The 21,369-nt window shown below is 31.0% G+C and overlaps 1 protein-coding gene across 1 annotated transcript in view; it reads right to left on the bottom strand.

Moving 5' to 3' along the window:
• Positions 1 to 9,985: 9,985 nt before the first annotated feature.
• Positions 9,986 to 21,369, bottom strand: part of VAChT (Vesicular acetylcholine transporter) — a 49,913-nt gene continuing 38,529 nt past the window's right edge. The window contains exon 3 of the mRNA XM_089639339.1: positions 9,986 to 13,933. Within this exon, the coding sequence (XP_089495465.1) occupies positions 11,740 to 13,632 (1,893 nt within the window). The 5' untranslated portion in view covers positions 13,633 to 13,933 and the 3' untranslated portion in view covers positions 9,986 to 11,739. The remainder of the gene's footprint in view (positions 13,934 to 21,369) is intronic.

Raw genomic sequence — 21,369 nt, 5'->3', positions numbered from 1 at the left:
AATATGCTCCCGAAATACATTTTTAAGAATGTAAATTTTCATTTCGCGAAAATGGCTACCGCATGAGAAACTGGAGATTTTAGACTTCCAAAATCAAATTTGTCGGGAACCCAAAATAATCTTTATTTTAAAGGATTTATGATTTTTAATGAATTATCTACAGATGTTAACGGTAAAAGCCTTGCTGCTTTTCGAGGACTATTCCTTAATACTATAAAGAATAATTTTGTGTATTGTGTCCTTAATGTCATAGAAATAAGTTGTTAAAAGGTTTATACTTGATATAAAAATGTAATATTTTATAACTAATTAAAAACATACAAAAAGGGTATTAGCCTAAGTTTTTTTTATTTATTTTCTTTATATACTTCATGAACAATAGGTGCGGTAGGAAATAAAAATACATTGATTCGATTAACAATTCATTTATTTAATTTCGTTACTTTCCTTGGATTACATTCATCAATAGTTAAAAACAATACAATCATAATGGCATTACATAAATATTTAAAAATAATCAACAAGAAAATAAAATATTTTTACAAGGAAAAAAACCATCCCCCTTTGAAACAATTTTTCATTCACAATAATAAAGAATTACTACTCCATTGTAATCAATTCAATTTTTTTTCAAAATTATTAAAAAATAACTAACTACATTACTATAAAAACGAATTAAGCCCCATCCAATGATTTTTTTTCTTTTCCTCGCGCAGTTTTTTATTAATTACGATTTTTTTCAAAATCATACAAGAACATTGATGTACAATAATTATTTAATAAATCGCAATGGTTTGAAAGAAATCTAAATATTTGCAAAACTCTCACTGATGAGAATATACTCAATCATTTGAGAATGTTGTGATTTTTTCACACAGCTTGAAAACTGTCTTCTTCTTCTATGACTAGACTGATTTTATCTTATGATGGGCAACTTCAGACTGCTCCAAATAAAATGTGATTAATAATTAAATAATTTGGGTATTTATTTCTTGCAAAATGTTTTTCACCATAGAATACAGAATAACTCAAGAAGTGCCTTATGAGCGGTTTCGTGATTAAAATACAAGCCAGTTTTGGGCCGATATATTTCCATACCAAACCGTGTTTCATCATGATTACGAAATTCAAAGAAGATTGCGATTTACAACTTTAGGCAAGTATTTAAGAGACAGACCGCGTGCAAAATGGTCTAGAACCAAAAGTTACTAAGTCAGTGTCAACATTTGTTTTCATTCAAATTTATGTGCACTTCTAGTTTTCTTTTTTATTCTATGTTTTGCACGCATTAATCAATGGCAGGTTCCATATACGTATTTATAGTCCTCGATTACACATTATCTCTTTTTATTACACATTATCTCTGTTTTTTACACATTATCTCTTTTTATTTTACCCAATAAAATATGACATTGTCTCATTGAACCGTTATCTGATTTTGTTAAAGATATACATATGATTTTCATAACAAGCAAACTATTTTTTCGCCTCTCTAAAATCACTTGAAATGGTAGATTAGGCGCATAGATTTTTTCCGCTTAGTTAGGAAATAAGGATGAAGTTCTTAGGCGGGTGTAAGTGCCGCCGCCCGGGAACCATTTATTTGACAGCTAAAACCTCTGCCATTGGTCACCCAAAGTAGTTCGATACGTTTGGCGATTTAGCAGGGGCGCCCGGATTCACCGGGTGAGGTGTGTTCAGGATGCGCTTGCTCACCACCTGTGTGACGTGCCAGATCTGGAGAGGTTGGTTTGGGGAGACCATTTGACGCCTTATGCCGCAGTGGGAGGGATATGTCCGTAATTTCTGGGCACACTAATCTCTAGATTCCTTCCCACCCTTCATGTATTATACCTTCCCAGAACTTTCTCTCCTTCTTTTCCTTAAAAAAGACCCTCCATACGCAATTCCAAAAGATTAAGATAGGCCCTGAGGACAAAACACATTTTTTTATCCACATTCATACGTAGTCTAACGGAAATTCTTCTAGTTTTCCTCAGACATGACAAAAAAGTACTTATTTGATTTCATTGAACCTCCTGTGAGTTATCAATGAGACATTTCTGTCTCAGTCCATCTACTAGATCGGCCGCTGTTCCCAACATTTCGAACGATCAATCTCAGGATCCGATCAGCCAAGTGATTTATTCAGTAACATTCGATTCGTCTGTTTCCAAACATCTTTACTGTTGATTATCTTAAGTGGCCATGCCCACTTTCATAGACAATAAAATGACATCAAAGTTAAAACTTTCAATGCTAAATTAACATTGAAGAATTAATTATTGTATTTATTATTAATGCATATAATTTTAAGTACTGTAATACGTAAACCGATATTTAATCTTTAAGCGTATGAAATATGTTAAAAATAAAGTATTAGCTTGACTTTAATGCCACCGTGCCTTGGCCTCGCAAATATGTTTCACTCTGTTGACACTTTTTATAAGTAGTCATTTACTGAGGCAAGCTTAATCCAGTAGTTTGGCTTCCTTAAATTGGTTGATCACTCAGTTGTCACTTTTCCGTTGGAAAGAGCATAGTTGTGCGTTTTAGCAGTGTTGAGCCAAAATTTTGGCTCAGTAGTTGATCAGTAGGATTGGGAAGAACGGCCGAGTCTTGTTTTTTACGTTTTCATCAGCCTTACTTCATTTTCGAATCATCTCATTTTATGGTAATCTCATTCAACAACACAAGAAAATCATTACTCTGTCACAAAAGTTTCCGAAAAAGTTGTTGAACGTATTTTACCTACATGAGAAGTTATCTGCAACCGATGTTAGACGTAAAAAAATCATGATTAAATATTTATCATGAAGATATTCATTTCTTTAACAAATATAATAAGCCACGTGTTAATAATACGATATTTTCTGTTATAATGGATGTCTTTCCGCTATTTTAAATGGAGCCTGTAATGTGCCACCGTTATTATTTGTAAGTTTTGTAGCATTCATTTAGATCTTTATCAAACCATTTTGTAAGGTTAAATATTACATTTGCACACTTATTCACTAACTCTACGTTTTACAACATTTCTTACTCACATCTAGTCAACAGCATAACGTTTTTTTTCAAATTTTGTCGTTTAAATTCTTCTTCTAGTTTTAAAAATAATTTATAAATTGTTAAACTCAATACGCAAAAAGTTCTACCAGCTTTTATCATTGGTATTGATAGGTTAACTATATATTTTGACTCTCAAATTCAAGAAATATATTCCTAAGCGTTATATTATTTTACTTTATTCACATTAACTGCAAAATTTAAACAAAAATCTAGCTTTTTAGAGCAACATACTTAACTTATTTATATTATTAACACAAATCAGTTTTATATAAGATATTTAGGGCTAGTAATGTAAAGGTAATACAAGTCATAGATAAGTTAGTCAAAAAATAAAATAAACTCTATTTACAAATTTAAATTAAAGCAGTTGATAAATAATATTTAACTTATTTATTTTATTTTTTATCTGAAATAAATATTAAAAGAATAACAGACAAATTGTATTGTGTTGTGTATTTTTAACTACTTGGTCGATTTTCGATATTTTTTTTTGTAATATTTAATCTGATAGTTTTAATGGTTAAAATAAACATTTTGAAAAGCTTGGTATCCGAATAAAAGCCTTAAAAATAAAGCCTCCAAGATAGATTATTTTTTTGTAGTAGTTACAGTAACACAATAAGCAAGTCTTTATAATTTCAGAAGATTTTATGAAAGAAAAAACATGTTCATCTATTTGCAAATCTACTTCATATACGAGTAATTTTTGATTTCTACTGCGTACATTATGTATTTTAATAATAATATATTCAAAATTCAAAAAACTAATAGTCTAAACATAAATTATATATATGTACAGTATTTTCCACAATCTTTCAATAATATAGATTTTGTGTGAAATAAAAAAACATTTAACAAAATTATTCAATAATTTGAATAATTTTCTACAAAGTTGAATTGATTAACATTAAATTATTTACATATTTTGTTTAATAAAGTGTAATACTAATTCTTCATATTATTTAATATTAAAATCGACGTCTAATTACATTTCTACACCATGTTTATATATTTTGTAGCCAATCGTAATAACAAGTTACATTGAGAAATATATTATACAATCGAACAGTTGTATTAAATAAACATATTACATTTTCTAAAAACGATATTATTAGATATTAATAATTAGCTTGAATTCACATGCTCTACTTGTACAGTAAGTTATCAGCATCATGAATTTTTATTTCTTACCCATATTTAGCCTCATATTTAAAAAAAACAATCGTATTCATTATCTCATTCACACATTAAAATTCCTCCGATAAAACATCATATATTTTGTCTCATTCACTATAAAAAACTGTTTATGTTATCTTTCTCATTCTAACTCACAAAATACTACTAGATATTACAAGGTATTCATCTTTCCTATTCGTACTTTTCAGGTATTCTTTCTAACTCACATTGGCAAAAATCCATGTTAATATACTTTCCATTCTCTCTTAAAGAATACTAACAGATCCTATTTAACTCACATTCATAAAAATAATATTGTTTCTTCCCATTCACAATAAAACTCACCAAAACCCTCACTAGATAATATCCTGATTCGCTCAACTTTATAAAAATTCGTTCACAAATCCATGTATCTTTTCTGACTCAGTGTCATAAAAATTCATTTATACTTTCCCACTTAAATTCACTCACACTATAACTTACATTCTAACCTCCCACACTAGATATCCTTTCTTACTTAACTTCATACCCCCTCCACTCCACGTAACATGCACACACCATTCCCACCAATAATATCTTACTTAAGTTAATATATAAAATAATATACATTTATCGGTTAACACGTAAAAGATCTCCCATTTGCACAATCTTGTATTTAGCCTCCACCCGTTTAATAAACCACTACAACTGCATTATATTTAAATTCACTTTCATCAATTTGCTACAATAGTTTTAAATATTAATTTAAAAGGCTTCTTTATAAGTTATGTTATATTTTCTTAACATCGTAAAACAAAAACACACGAAAGGTAATTCACAGTAGATATACATTATTTTATAATACACATAAAATATTTCTAAGAGATACACCGTGAAAGCTGAAATCAAGTCATGATAGACTAGGATAATATACAAAATTATACATTTGAAATTATATTAGTTAAATAATTGTATATATACATAATTACCAATATACAATAGCACTACTGATAAATTTAATGTTTTTTTAGTTCTAGAAAATATTTTGCATAATATGGCACACCTAATTCTGGGTGGGTACAATCATAAATACACAGAATTATTTTTAATTTACATGAAAGAGATTTTTTTTAAAGTTATATTAAGCAAACACAATTTAATTTAAATAAACAAAATTTAATTTAACTAAACAAAATTTACTTTAACTAAACAAAATTTAATTTAATTAATTAAAATTTAATTTAATTAAACCAAATTTAATTTAATTAAACAAAATTTAATTAGTTTAACAAAATTTAATTTAATTAAACAAAATTTAATTAATTTTTTTTTTTTAATTTATCGAAATTAAATTTAATTAAACAAAATTTAATTAATTATTATTTTTATTTAATTTATCGAAATTAAATTTAATTAAACAAAATTTACATGATTGGAACAAAAAATAATTTCATTAAACGAAATATGTTTTTAGCTAAACAAGGTTTAATTTAATTTAATAAATACTTTGTTTTAACCACTCTGTTTAGCCGCCGCAATTCTTATAGATATGTTTCCCACTTTTTATTAATTAATTGCTTCTACTTTAATCAGTAGACAATTACAACAATGTGTGTGGTTAAAACGAATTATTTATTTAGTAAATCAGTTAAGTTACAATGCTTTTATATTGGACGAACGTGCTCTGTATGAATACCACATTTTTGTGGAATGTAATCGATATATAATTGTGTGATTAAAATTATCTGATATTTAATAAATTGATCGTAATATAAATAAAATATTAAATTCTATATTTAAATTGATTAGTTTTAATAGTTTTTGATTTGCATTGAATTTAAACTTTTATATTGGACGAATATGATTTGAGATTTTCGCGGCCAAAAGTATTGTCGTGATTGATTTTTGAGTGATTAAGCCAATGTTTCGGATAGCGTTACAATGATAATCGACAGGGTATATATGATCAGGGCAGATGTGATGAGGGCAGATGTGATCAGGACAGATATGATCACGGCATATGTGATGAGGGCAGATGTGATGAAGGCATATGTGATGAGGGCAGATGTGATCAGGGCATATGTGATGAAAGCAGATATGATCAGGTTATATTTGATCAGGGCAGATGTGATCAGGACAGATATGATTACACTCTTCAAAATGTTGATTATAAAAGGAGGAAGTACAACACGGCACAACAACACAGAAATTAAAACACGATAATGATTGGCTATCTGTACGAAATAGTTTTTTTTTATGTGATAAATATTTGAATGTAATATTGTTAATAAAAAATTTCACATCAATTTTTTTCTTAAGTGAGTGAAAGTAATTTTCTACGTGATTATATAATTGCACTGAATTTATTCCTTATATACATTAAATAGCACATTTTGATATGAAATATAATTGATCGATATATAATTGTGTGAAATATAATTGAATATAAGATAATTGAAAGTAATATATCAAATTAAGTACAAGACACTAATGTAAATATATTTCTTACGCTAAACTCTTGATACAGTGTTGATAACAGCTGTTTGAGTTTTTTTTCTTAAAATTATGATATGCATGTGATATTAAGTCGGTTATTGCTATAATTATTTAAAATACGCTTAATTTAAATATGACATAAAAATATCATTTATTTATTTAATACACGAGACTACGTTATATGATATTTTCTTTGATAAAATGTTACACATTGATAGTAATAATTAATTACATAAAATGATTAATATTTATGTATGTTTTTCGAAAGGAGCATCGTCCATTTCTATTCTTAAAGTTAAATAATTGAATGATGGGAGATATATACAGCAAGAAGATGAACAGTTTATAATTGACATTCTCTCTTCAACTAAGTAGTGTAGTTACAAAAAGAAAAAAAAAATTAACATCTCTACAAAAATATTGGAATTTCGTATTTTTCTCGTATTGAAATAATTTCACTAAGCAAGCGATCGATTTTGACTACTATTGGCTTCTTTGCTGTGGAATAAACCCATAAGTCACAAGTTTGGAAAAAGACGATGGAATTTATGTCGATCGATAAAACCCTATATCTATGACATGTTGATAAAATCCGTCATATATTGTTGTCGTAGCAGAGTCAGTGATTGATTCCGACAGTAGACAAAAGCCGAATAATTAATTAGGTAAACTGACGAAATACCTTATATTTTTTATTATGTCTTTCGTTATTCAAAATTTCCGGCTTAAGATGGAGGAAGACTAACGAAGCTCGTAGAATTGAAAGATGTCGCACACGCCACAAATTGAATTTGTTCGAGCTGGGAGAAATGGAATTCAGAAAGTTGTTCAGAAAATCTTGAGTTATGACTAAAGTAGACTGGTTTATAACAGACATCATTGCCCAATTAACTCCATTTTTAGTGTTTAAAAGTACATTATGATGTATTTTAAAGGGATTATTCCCTATTATTATTAATTTGACATGGCCGTCTAATATTTAAAAATGTCGATCCAAATCCGTCAGTGTAGCCATCGTAAGGTAATATCTAATTTATTTTGTCAATATCGGCTTTGCTTTCGATACGCCTAACAACCGCAACCATGCTTTGTGAAATCGAAATAAAATCGTTAAAGACTGTCGATTAGATATTGTTAAGTTAACGATTTCACCGTACTAGAAACACATATCTGGAAAGCTAGGTAATTCCTCAACATTATTTATCTTTATCTTAGAACATTTCCAAAATAGAACATGTCATAGTCCTTTTAGCTCCGGAGAGCTTGACCTCCGTTGTTATTGATATAACCTCAAAAAAGTAAATGTTGTTATTAAAGAAGTAAATTCATTTTAACATGAAAAAATCAATTAATGTTTGAGATTTCTCTTTGAATATGACTTTGTTTTTAAATTCCTCTGTTTTTGTATTTCATTTAATCTCGAGAGACGACTGTACCAAACTGCTCATCTCCTATAAGCCATTATTTATTGCTCTGTGATAAATATTATAAATGCAAATATGAATAATTGAATTACTTATTTACAAACATTAAATGATATATGATTGACTTAAGAGGCTTGGTAATAGTGTAATTGACTACAATAATTAAATGTTTTGTAAAGTGAGAACAGCAAGAAATAAATCATTTTATTGAAATGTAGATCACTTTTATATAATGAATAGAATAAATCATTACAAGTTATTTTTCTCTTCAAGCTATTTTCCTATTCACCCAAAGGACTAATAATTTTACTTTTTTAATACTCAAAATGTTTCAATATTCAATAAGTGATATTTGATCCAAATAATGTTCTCAAAAGATTAAAAACCGATCATAAGTGATTTTTTACAATTTATTTAAGAATTATTTGGAAAATTGACTCAAAAAGTGACAGTTCTCACTATCAGACAACGTTCTGAAAATGAATTGTTGATTGAAAAAATTAAGTAAGAAACCAATAACTCAAGCAAAGTTCAAAAGGTGAAAGTTCAGGTGACAGCTTTAAAAATATGTATGCATACTATTTAAACAATTTTACATCATGTCAAACTTTAGGGTGCGTATAGACATGCGAGCCGAACTGTCGAGCTGAGCATGTGTCACGAGTGTTGAATTCTATTAGAAACATTTTAAAAGATATATATATTTTAAACTCTATCATTTATTTAGGATACAAGATGAAATGATTACAAAAATATTTTTCAGTAAAACAACATTTATATTATGGTTTAACTACTCCAAAAATTACGCACTTACCTAAGTTAAATATTTTCATAAATATTAGGTTTTTCTTGATATGTTTACGATAATAGGCAAATACGTAATTGAAAAACGAGTAAATCTTAATAAAAGTTTAAAATCACTTTCTCTATTACCTATTTTTTAGAAAAACATTGATGACAAACAAAATATAATATCCAGTCTTCATACATATATAAATAATGGTTAAAACTTTGTACAGAATTATTTAAGAATTGATTATAAAAAATTGAGTATTTTTTTATATAATTTTAGAACACTGGAATCAAATAAAATATATTTTAACATCTCTGATAAATACATATAATGATAATATCATAACACAAAGAGAAAAGTGATACATATATAATAATTGCTCTAAATTTAAAGATATATATTCAATAAATATATAGGCACCTATGTACAAGACAGTAAAATGTATTTTGATAAATATTTCTTAAGCAGCTAGTACAGTAATGTGTAGATATCTTAGACTAGTCTTAAATAGCTACGGGCGAATCAAAAGATTCTTGATATGTATCTTTACCTTGGTTGCAACAACTGTGTATCACATCAGCGTTAGTAGAATACCTTATAATAAAGTAACTTATAAGAAAACTTTAAATAAAATCTTTAATTTACAAGTATTTACTTTCCTCGGTGATGACAAACACGATTTCAGAATGGAAACAAAGATACAATTAAAAAAAAATAGTCAATTCAATATTTTGGATTAAATTTTGTAGGTTATGTGTATACTCCACACATCAATGTAATATTTTATCAATCATTAATAAATCGAAACAAAATATGATATAATCAAGACACAGAAAAAAAGATAACGGTCGCAATTAAGAATATTATTCTGAATCAATTCCCGATTATCAATATTATTCTGAATTAATTCCCAATTATCAATGTTATTCTGAATTAATTCCCAATTATTAATATTATACTGAATTAATTCCCAATTATTAATAATATTATGAATTAATTCCCAATTATTAATATTATTCTGAACTAATTCTCATATTTTTTAGTTGCTATCTTTTTTATGATAATAAATTCAACCCGAAAATATTTGTAACTTAGACAGTGTCTTCGATAAATATACACGTTTTTTTAAATTTATTTATATGGGACACCTATTGACTTTTCTAGAAGTCTAGAAGAAGATGGAGAGTATTCATGTATCAATAGCTTATACTAATTGTTAGAGTATTGTCCCTGTAAAACAAAGGTCCTGGGTTCGATTCCTAGTTGCTTCCGTTAATTTTTTCATTTTCTGTCTTTTGATTGGTTTCATATTTTGTTAAGATTTATTAATATTATCTATTTCTTAAATAATATAAACTAGTCGTTCAATAACAAATCGCTTCATCAGTGTTTTTTTAAGCGTGTGTTTTCTGAACCAACGATCTAGTTAATAAAATGATGATTATTTGTCTAGTCGTTGGTCCTATTACACTTTAACACTTTTCGACTTTTCCACAGTGGTGAAAGGATCTAATGCCATATAGTTCTGTCATAGAATACACTCTTCGATTAATTCACATTCATTCATTCACCTTCACCGAGCATAATTTTTACTTGACTTGATTCGCGTAGTTGATTCACTTTTTATTTTTTGATTTTACGCACATTTGCCTAAGTTATTTCGCATTACCTATCATTCACTTTCGTCTTTCATCTGCCAGTTTCATACCTATTTGCCACATTTCATGGTTGTTATCAGAACTCTATTTTAGAATGCCAGCCAATTTCAAGAGACTATTCTATTTTCAATCCCATCATATACATTTCTACTTCATTTCCAACCAAAATCGTGAATGAAAATCACAGAGGACTTAATAATATTATCAAGCTCTTGTTATCCAATATATTGATATTAATCAAATGACAAGCCTCAATCATATACTTTTTACAATTTTCTATACATATGCTTTCAGCTTTTACAATGTAAGCATTAAAAAATCATACAATACAAATTCGGAGACAGAAAATCTCGAAAAAACTTGACTACTAATTTTAATTTTCTATAAAATATCGTGATATTTTAGTTACTCAACCATAATACATTATTTATAAAAAACAACAGTCACTTTTAACATAAATTCGAGAAATGCAATTTTTCAAATACATCATCTTTCTTGTAACTAATATAAAGTTTGTTAAACGGGAAAAGAATTTTAGTTTAATTGAATTTTATTTTAGGTAGCATCAATAATTCACTAAGTTTGCTGTTTTAGTCATGTATAGAATATCACATTTCAAACTATCAAACAACGTTTGTTTTCCTCTCAACCCGACACAAATTGCCACCCACATATCAAGTTCCGGTTGCTGCCAAATCGACTTCTAAATTCTCCCTCCACTGGTATCCCTTTGTTTAATGACGATTCTCTCGCACAATACACAACATAGTGAAACATTAAACCTTAGAACAATGAAGCAGGGGATGCCTTTCTACCTCACAGAGGGGTGGAAATTAATTGCTTCACCCCAAAATACTGGCAAGCATTTGCAACACTGATGGATCGATTGAATATAACGGGATACGGCGAATTCGTGTCTATAATTGTGGGACTTGATAGGAATCTAATTGGGGTGTTTATTTTTAAATATCGTAACAAACTGATGAATTTACGAACGATTTTATCAGATACTTGAGAAATATTAAATTTTTTCATTGATAATTAATTAATCATATTGAAATCATAACTTGAATAAAGTGACATTTTAAATAGGGAAACATGTTTTAAACTATCAAAATAAAATCAAAAACAGTTTAGTGTTAATTTAAAATCCTCGTCTGAAAGGGTTGCTGTCTCCCCCGCCTCCCCCTTGTGGTGCGGGGGCATTTCTGAATGGATTACTGTCTCCCCCCTGGGCTGGTGGCTGTTGAGGAGGCTGTTGGGGCAACTGCCTTGCACTTTGAGGTGGAGGTCTCGCAGGTGGGACCCCTTGTCTCTGGTAAGCCCCTCCTTGCTCCACATAACCAGGCTGATAGTTTTGTTCTGCTTGGGGCTGTTGATAACCTCCTTGTGTCTGGTATCCTCCTTGATTCTGGTACCCCTGTTGCTGATTCTGATACGCTGACTTATTTTGATTATATCCATTTGGCTCCATCGAATCAACACTCGTTTCTTGTATTCCACCATCTTGCATGTTCGTGTATTCCAGGTGGTTTTTCAGTTCACTCATGACTGGTTTCTGATCTTGCAACGTATAAGTTTGATACTCTTTGTCTGGTGGATCAGACATCAAAATGTTAGCCTCGTCTTCAAATGGTTTGAAATCATAGATATGCTTCAAATAAATCAGAACGGGAGCGTACAACAAGTTGCTGAATGCGATACCGAAGTTAAGAGCCGTGAATCCTATCGTTTCTACAACGTTGCCGGCTATAATGGGACCAATCGCATAAGCAAATGAATATGATATGTCTGCAATAGCGTAAATACTTCCGTATACAGATACATATCTGACATCTACTAGATAGCCAAGTGTTGGAAGCAACGCTGTATCAATCAGAGCAATTCCGAAACAAATGCCGCAGATGGGAATCATAAGCGCTTTGTAGGAAGTTGCAAATGGAATCATAAAGCAGCAAAGCCCTTCGAGTGCTAATCCACCCGCAGCCATGAGCCATTGATGTTGAGGATACAACCTGGCCATTTTCACAGTAATAATGACTCCAAACACGTGGGGGAAGAATGCTGGCAACCAAATCATACCAATCTTCCAGTTATCAGTTGTTAAGTTGTCTTCCATCCACAATGAAATTGTTGGTTCTAGAAAAGCAAGAGCTACGTTTGACATCATCAGAGCTCCAGCACATACTGCAATATAAGGATCCATGAGTAGCCTCCAAATCGGTATTGTTGGTGGTTTTTCCGCTCGGGCTTCGATCATCTGTTGTTTTAGCGGTTTCATCACAAGAAGCAACATGAAGCCATCTAACAACGACACAAGAGCAAGTATCAAGAATGGCACTTCTTTTCCGGCAAATTGATATAGTGCACCACCAAATGGAGGAGCAACTAGGCATCCAAAACTAATGAAAGCCAACGCAATACCAAGAGCTTTTGAACGTTCATTCTCTTCGGTAAACCTGTCAGCAATCATGGCAAGTCCAGCAGTATCAGCAAAGGCTGACCCCACTCCTTGCAGACTACGTGCAAAGAATAGCATGCTGTAACTCCTTCCACACGCAAAAACCGATGTTGAGAGGAACATGATGATGAGGCCGATCATCATCGGGATGTCATAACCGATCTTGTCAATGAGAGCTCCAGAAAACGGGTTGACCATCAGTTGGACAATGGCTTTGGAAGCGAACAAAACTCCAGTGGCAGAGTCTTGACCTTCGTGAGAGTGAGGGGTTCTCTTGGTAGGGATGACGGTTTGATTACCTACTTTGATTGCGGGTAAATATTCAATGATGTCACTCATATCTCCCCATGCTCCGATGTACCTCAGATAATCTGGAATGATTGGTACGATAACCATGTACAACATGTTGTCCAAAAGCAACGCGATGGACACTATCACAAGGATCAATTTTCTTTGCGATTTCGGTGTTTGTAGCTTTTCCCATACTATTTCTCTTACTTCCTTTACTTCTAAATTAATAATTGGTACATTTGCAGCGTCCACTTTCCCCCAAAATCCCTTCGGTGCATCTTCCATCGTGATTTGATTTATTTATCAGCTTCTTTGTTTTTAAAATATCAACACTTGTTATTTATACGAATCAATAAACATTCTTTATTTATTCTTTACTGTTACTCTGTTTGCACACCAATCACTTCACATTCATATTATCACTTTTCTAAAATCTTGTTTTCGGAAGTGAGCCGATGGTTTGTTGCTCCTGCACTTCTGTACGACAGCATTTGATTCGGTTTTTAGTTTTGTACGAGATCAGAGATCGTAAACTGCGAGGACGAGTGCGGCACCAATCCTTCAGACGCCAACAGGACGGGAAAACCTGACAACAGACAGAAACAAACATGTCATTAGAATTCATTCATCTTACTTCATTCTCAGTCATTATGGGGCTTTTTTATGAAATGAAAGAAATATTCATATAAAATGCCAGCTAAGGAAGTAAAATGATGTTTTGATGCTTTAACAAAACAATGCTTGACATTATCTTAAAACTGACTGATTAAAAAAAAAACTATTTTTAAATTGGAATTTGAACTACCTAATAATAATGTTGGCATAGGATTGGTTCGCACTCGCCCTCCGGAGTTCCTAGAACAGCACAACAAACAACTCAACTTTGTTAGAAATTATTACCAAAAATGTGTAAAATATTGAACACAACACGATAAACTTATAATATAAATCTCAAAATATTTAACGGTTTCACTCTCGGCGTAATCAACCCACCAACTAATTTCAAATAAAGCAAATAAAAAAAATATGCTGGAGTACCCAATACCAGGCACCGTAAAGATAGATAAAAATAAGGTAAAGTATCCGATACCAGGCAACGTAAAGATAGATAAAAATAAGGTAAAGTATCCGATACCAGGCAACGTAAAGATAGATAAAAATAAGGTAAAGTATCCGAAACCAGGCAACGTAAAGAAAGATAAAAATAAGGTAAAGTATCAGATACCAGAGAACGTAAAGATAGATAAAAATAAGGTAAAGTATCCGATACCAGGCAACGTAAAGATAGATAAAAATAAGGTAAAGTATCCGAAACCAGGCAACGTAAAGAAAGATAAAAATAAGGTAAAGTATCAGATACCAGAGAACGTAAAGATAGATAAAAATAAGGTAAAGTATCCGATACCAGGCACCGTAAAGATAAATAAAAATATTGGAAAGTACCCAATACCAAGCACCGTGATGATAAATACAAATTTCGTACAATGTAAAACTTTACATATTGTCTAAAATTAATAATAACTTTGTCTAACGAAATATCAATACATTAACAAAGGCTAGCGAAATAACAAAATAGAACAAATAATAAAATATATAATTCAAATTTAGAAATAATGTTGTTCTTGACGTTAATAAGTGGCATGGCCAAATTAACTCCCAGATTCACTCCGTGGCAAGATTTTGAGATAATAACACAACCATTCTAATTTTTTAGATAGGCGGAAACATTTCACCTTCAAAATCCGTGACATTGTAAATAATAAAATTTGTAAAATAATGGAATTTTTTTTTTGTAAGATTTTTAAGGTCATTAAAATTTTCCAGTCCTAAATACAAGACTTAAAGTATACTTTAATCAAGTATCAAGTATACTTTAAGTATTTTTTTAATAATGTAGGTTAAAATAGTAAATATAAAATCAATGTTTTTTCTAATACCTCTGCGTGCAAAGTCGTAAATTTTTTAATAAAAATGTGTTTATCTGAAGTGATCTGTTTGTAAATAATAAATATGTTTTACTGAATTTGTATTTTTTTAAATTAAATTAAAACATCAAACTTTACATTAAATGAAAAAAATAGTATTTAATAAACTGTGTCTGAATCACTACTTATTAAAAGTTATCAACAAATAAATATTCACTACAAAGTGTATTCTGGTGAATAAACCTTTGGTTGTGAAACATGTTGATTTATTAAAAAAACTAGCTGTATCTTGCTTGTCCGACAGATGGCACTGTTTTCAAACAAAGCATGCTCTTACCTATCAAATGTGACATTTATATAATATAGGTGATTGGTATATTTTTGTTATATAGGTATACAAATATGTTTTTGTATGTTCGTATTCGAATGCAACGTTGTTTCAAAATTTCAAGAAGGATTTAAAGAACTTTCGGAAATTTAAGATTTTAAACAAAAGAACATTTCATAGACATATGAATATTAGTAGACCTGCCCTAAGTGATTAAAAGCGTATTATCCCCACTCCCCATACCGGTTCCATTGGAGCCGGCTGTGCTCGCGTATGGCCTCAAGTGAAATTTGAAAACGTGACGTCATCATTCTTGCGCGAACTATGGTCGAGGCATCATCGGTTCATTTTACGAAATAACACGGCAAAATGTTGACTTGTACTATGAAAACTTTTAAAAATAGATGTGAAAAAGAGAATAAACCCAATTGTCGTATTACATTCCATATATAAGCATTATTTTACTTTATTTTAAGCATATTCACATCGTATAATATGAATCAGTTGTTACTATCACATCGAGAAACGTCTGGACGCGAAACACAAAGCTGGTTGGTTGCTGGGAAGTAAATTATGAACATTTATAAAAGTGTCTTAACTAAATACTTAAACGAAATATTCGACTCTGAAAATAGAACCGAATTTTTTTGCCGAATTTGGACTTCGCAAATTTGTTCATAACGTGGCGAGAAATTTGCGCTCCCATGTAAAAATGTCTATTCATTCAAAAGCAGATTTTACTTTTAAGAAGTAAATGGTGATATTATAATGCGAGATGCCTATTTACTGTCAGATTGATTTATTGACGAATCACAGTCAGCTTCACTCCCTTCGTTCTTCAACAGTTGATTTTACCCCTCGCCATTATCTTCTCGTCTATTAATTCCTATGTCTGTGGAACATTTAAATTTTTATATAAATAAATAAATAATGGCCAAAACAAAAATTATTATTCTAAATTTAAATAAACGTTTATCCTAACGAATAAACCATTGGTTTTGAAACATTTCGATCCTGTTTGATTACATAGTGTTGTTTACAAAGTTATTTATTTTATTTAACTTAAAATGATGCCACAAAGTGATTTTGCAATAAGAAAAAATACTATTTTCGTTCCATTAAGATGTTATTTTAAAGTCTGTTTTCATAAAATTAAGATTAAGGTTTCATAGAAAATGATTTTTTAATGATTTTTATTGAAATTACTTATTTTGTTTGAACTTGTATTTTATTTTGCTACGCATAAATTTACCTTGGTATTGTGAAATATTATGTAAAATTGCTTGTCTATTTAAAAAAATCTCACTTTCTTATTCTAAATCCCATCAACAGCAACAGTACACTTTCCCCGTAAACTTATTTACCATTTTCCTGAAAACCGGATTTCCGAGGCGAAAGTCTTTCCGTGAGACTCTCAAAAGAAATACAATTTTCCTCTAGCGCGGAATATGAAGACTCTCTTGAAAATAGGAAATAATCTAGCTCGAAGTAAAGCCTTCGCAGGCTGTAGCGCCCGAGGGGATAAGAGATGACTGAGGTTCTACCCTCCGCCGGGGCTTTGTTGGTCCCGGGTAAAGTGAAACTGGACTCAAGCCATGTTTTTCATAAATTTAAATACATTCTTGAGTAATTTCGTAAATGTCTGAAGAAGGAAATACAATTTTCTATGTAGCTCGTTTAGATTTGAAATTTCACTCTTCCAAATTAGTATATTGTATATCCAAATTAGTATATTCAACAGCGTTGACTATACGCGCATATATTTCAGTGAACAAAAAATTCAACAGTGTTGACTGTATACACATATTTCAATGAAAAGATATTCAACAGTGTTGACAATGTACACATATTTCAGTGAAAAAATAGTCAACAGTGTTGATTGTGTACACATATTTCAGTGAAAAAATATTCAACAGTGTTGACTGTGTACACATATTTCAGTGAAAAAATATTCAACAGTGTTGACTGTGTACACATATTTCAGTGAAAAAATATTCAACAGTGTTGACTGTGTACACATATTTCAGTGAAAAAATATTCAACAGTGTTGACTGTGTACACATATTTCAGTGAAAAAATATTCAACAGTGTTGACTGTGTTTACATATTTCCGAGAAAAAATGTTTGAATTAATTATGTTCATGCAACGATAGGTTTACAACTCGGTTTCGCACGAATTTCAACACTCTTTTTAAAAGAAAAATATTTGATTTATTTTTAGTAGCGATAGATGGAAACTTTAAAGCTCCATAACACATGGTGGATTATCGAAATTCCAACATTCGAACTTAATACACCTCTAAAAATTGATATAAAGTCATGAAGTAATGAAACAAAAACCAGGTTAAATAGATTACGTAGATTAGGTTTACATGTTAGTTTTTTCCATCGCTTTTAATTACTTCATATTATTTTACAAGCAATAATTATTCGCCTGAAACACTCATCCACATTGAAAAATATCCTGATAAAAGATACATAACGCCAACGGGACGTGTCATTTCCGGTCGACAGCTCTGACCACGGGTTCGAGTCCCGTTGGCGTCATGTATCTTTTATCAGGAGATTTTTCAATGTGGATGAGTGTTTCAGGCGAATAATTATTGCTTGTAAAATAATTGTTACCCTTTGTGCTTGCTATGCATAAAAAAAATCTTGTCTTAAACATTAGTTTACCAAAAAAATAATAATTACTTCATATTACTTATAGGTGTGTTGAATTGTCACTGTATTGAGTTATTACGGAACGAAAGTCGACATTTGTAAAAAAAACTGGTGTACAAGGTTATTTCACTGGTATTTTCCTAATGAATTTATTATAACCGAATCATTTCCCTGGCTTTCTTTCCAGGATTCTTTCGTCTATTGACCCAGGCTTCCTGGTGCAATTACCTGAAAGGGCGAAGTGCCCTTACCCTGTTCATTTCATCAGCCAGGTAAATAGACTCTACCTAGATACTTGCGTACAAAGTACCCTGGAAAGGTTGTTGATTGAATTGTAGGTAGGCTGTAGGCTTTTTATATCTGGAGGTATACAAACAGAAGCATATCTGATTACTTGAAGTGTTTACGTTGTAAGATGACGCGCTGGATCGATTCAAGAGGGGTGTGTAATCTTAGTCTTCTAGGAAATATTTGTGTTTAGAAAAATTGAAGAGATAATTGAATTAATCCAACGAACTCGTCGATCCTCGACTACGAATCCAGGAGACGTGGGTTCAAACCTCAGTAAGCATGAATAAATTTTGAAGAAATTATAGAAACTTCGGACTGGATTTACTGGAAAACGAAAGCTCCAATCAAAGAAAGTTACACCGCAAAATCGACTCCAAATGCGATGCAGATTCTTCAGTTTCCTGCTTGTACTACGAGTTTTGAGACATCGTTTCTAATATTTTTGGACGTTCAAAAGTGTTAAATACTCTCAGTATCGCTCTGTCCACCATTAAAAATCGTAATTTTCCAGGGAAAGGCTTTATACGTTTTTGGTGAACATATTAGAATAGCTAGGTACTTCCCAACCTTCCTCTCCCACACCTCTTTTCCTTTTCCACTTTTTTCAGCCTCACGACATATTCCAATATGGAAATGCAAAAGTCCCACAGATGTGGACACGGGGGGAAGTTGGGACGTTGGGGGAAAGTTACTGTGAGGTATTTATATAAAAAAATAAAAGTCTTAAATATGGTCAAATTCAGACACAACAGCTATCGACGAGCCCCTGGGGATTATAATAAATATGAAAGAAACAGATCGATAAACCTGATGGCAAATGGCTGATGGCAAGATGGCTACTCTAGCCATTCAGGCCTATGGCATATTGACCGTTACATTTCTTAAAGATGCTGTCAGAAAGTCGGAGAATTTGTGTGTATTTCCGCTTCTCAGTAAAATCCAAATAAATTGAATATTTCTGAGCGTATCCGAAAACTAAAAATTATTTTGAAATACGGCTTCAAATATTTTTATTAGAAATAAACATATATTTTTTTTAATCAAATATAAAAAGGTTTAAAAATTGCTCAGCTTACGTTTTTTCGTCCAAACACTGAACTAAAATTACTTTTAATGAAAATGAAATACATATATTAATAGATAAATGTATTATAAACATTAATGACCCTTCATTTTTTGTTATTTCTTTAAAAAAAAAATTATAAAAAAATTCGTACATTTCTTTGGATTCATAGAGGTTTATATTTTAGTTATTCTGTTGTTAACTTCTATGTTTGAATATGAGACTTGGTATTTTTTCTTTCTAACACAGTTTAGTTCATATTTTTAACTGTGAGGGTAAGGGAGATACAACGATTTACATGAGACCATAAATGAGCTGTTCTGAAAAGCGAGCAAATTGACTATTACAGATAATAGCTGTTTGTTAAAAAACGCGAACAAATTAGCCTGAGGACTTAGGCAAGTGTAATAGAGACAGAGCTAAATGGACTAGAACCAAAGGGTGTTAATTCACCGGCGACATTGTTTTCCATTCGAATCTATATGGAAGGCTCTTTTGTGTCTGGGTAAGTATTATCTAATCAATGATTATACTTATGTAAATATTATTACTTATTTCTCGTAACATTGTAAAAAAAGTAATAATTTACCTATTTTTTTTTAGAAACACGCATTACGTATATAAACCATATCAAACGCCGATCGCAACAAGAACAATCATAACTGATTCTAAATACCAGTATATGCTTTTCATATTCAAGGTATCCCCATTTTACCCTTGTAAAGTAAAGTGCATTGCCACGTGCGCTATTGTACCTGACATTATACGAGTATACCCTTTTGACGTCATTTGACATTGTCATACCCCAGTGTCCCTCTTGTAATAATGATTTTTTTATTGCGTCCTCTTACCTCATTGTTCAAGCTGCCCCCGTTGCCCCTCTTTTGCAATCAACTTGACAAGAACAATGGAAATTCCAGGTTTTGTTTTTCTGTCCAATAAAGATTAATTTGAGGTATTTTGTTTGACAATAATAAAAGCTTTCTTTTCAAATGAATCATTTTTATTTTGAGAGGGAAGCTTTTCTGGCAATAATTTCTTTTTTATGTGAAGCCGCACAGGAGTCCCAACTGCTCCCAAACGGCTGGAGCCAGTGAGACTATGGCATCACCAATTGGGGTATTTTGTGAGGCTGAAGGTAGTGGGGATGGGAAGGAAAGTATGTGGAAGGTTGAGAAGTGCCTCGTTATTCAGATCTGGTTACCAAACATGGCCAAAGTCATTTCAAGCAACGTTTCAATTTTGTATGGTGGTCTTACACCAAGTCGATACTGAGAGTATCTTTCACTTTGGAACGTGCCGCAAATATACTATATATTATAGTGTATAGGTAAATTCTGAAATAACACAAATTAATCTACTACAGCCACGGAAGCTGTCAGAAGTTTAAATTAAATGCTATACATAGCATGCTATGTTGGTTGAAGATGTGTACGAATTACATCAATTAAACGTATCTTGAAGTGAAATAGCAAAAAACTACGCTCTAGTTTTATATTATTATTTTTTTAATTCTAATATCTTATTCTTAATATCTATTTATCCATAGACTTAATAAAATTTCAGTGGCAGTTTTAAATGCACTTGGGCTAAAAAAATTCAAAATTATGCGACATAACCTTTTCTTAAATTTGACCCCAAGGATTCTAAAATCAAAGGTCAAAGATAAGACTAACTCCGGCTCAGAACTTTCCGTCAAACGATTTTCATTCCCCTCCTTTAATCCTTATCTTAGAATAATTTCAAGATGA

This window comes from Hesperophylax consimilis, chromosome 14 (assembly GCF_061612785.1).
Source record: "Hesperophylax consimilis isolate HC1 chromosome 14, BYU_Hcon_1.0, whole genome shotgun sequence".
Lineage (NCBI taxonomy): Eukaryota > Metazoa > Arthropoda > Insecta > Trichoptera > Limnephilidae > Hesperophylax > Hesperophylax consimilis.
This window is presented reverse-complemented; position numbering and strand designations above follow the sequence as displayed.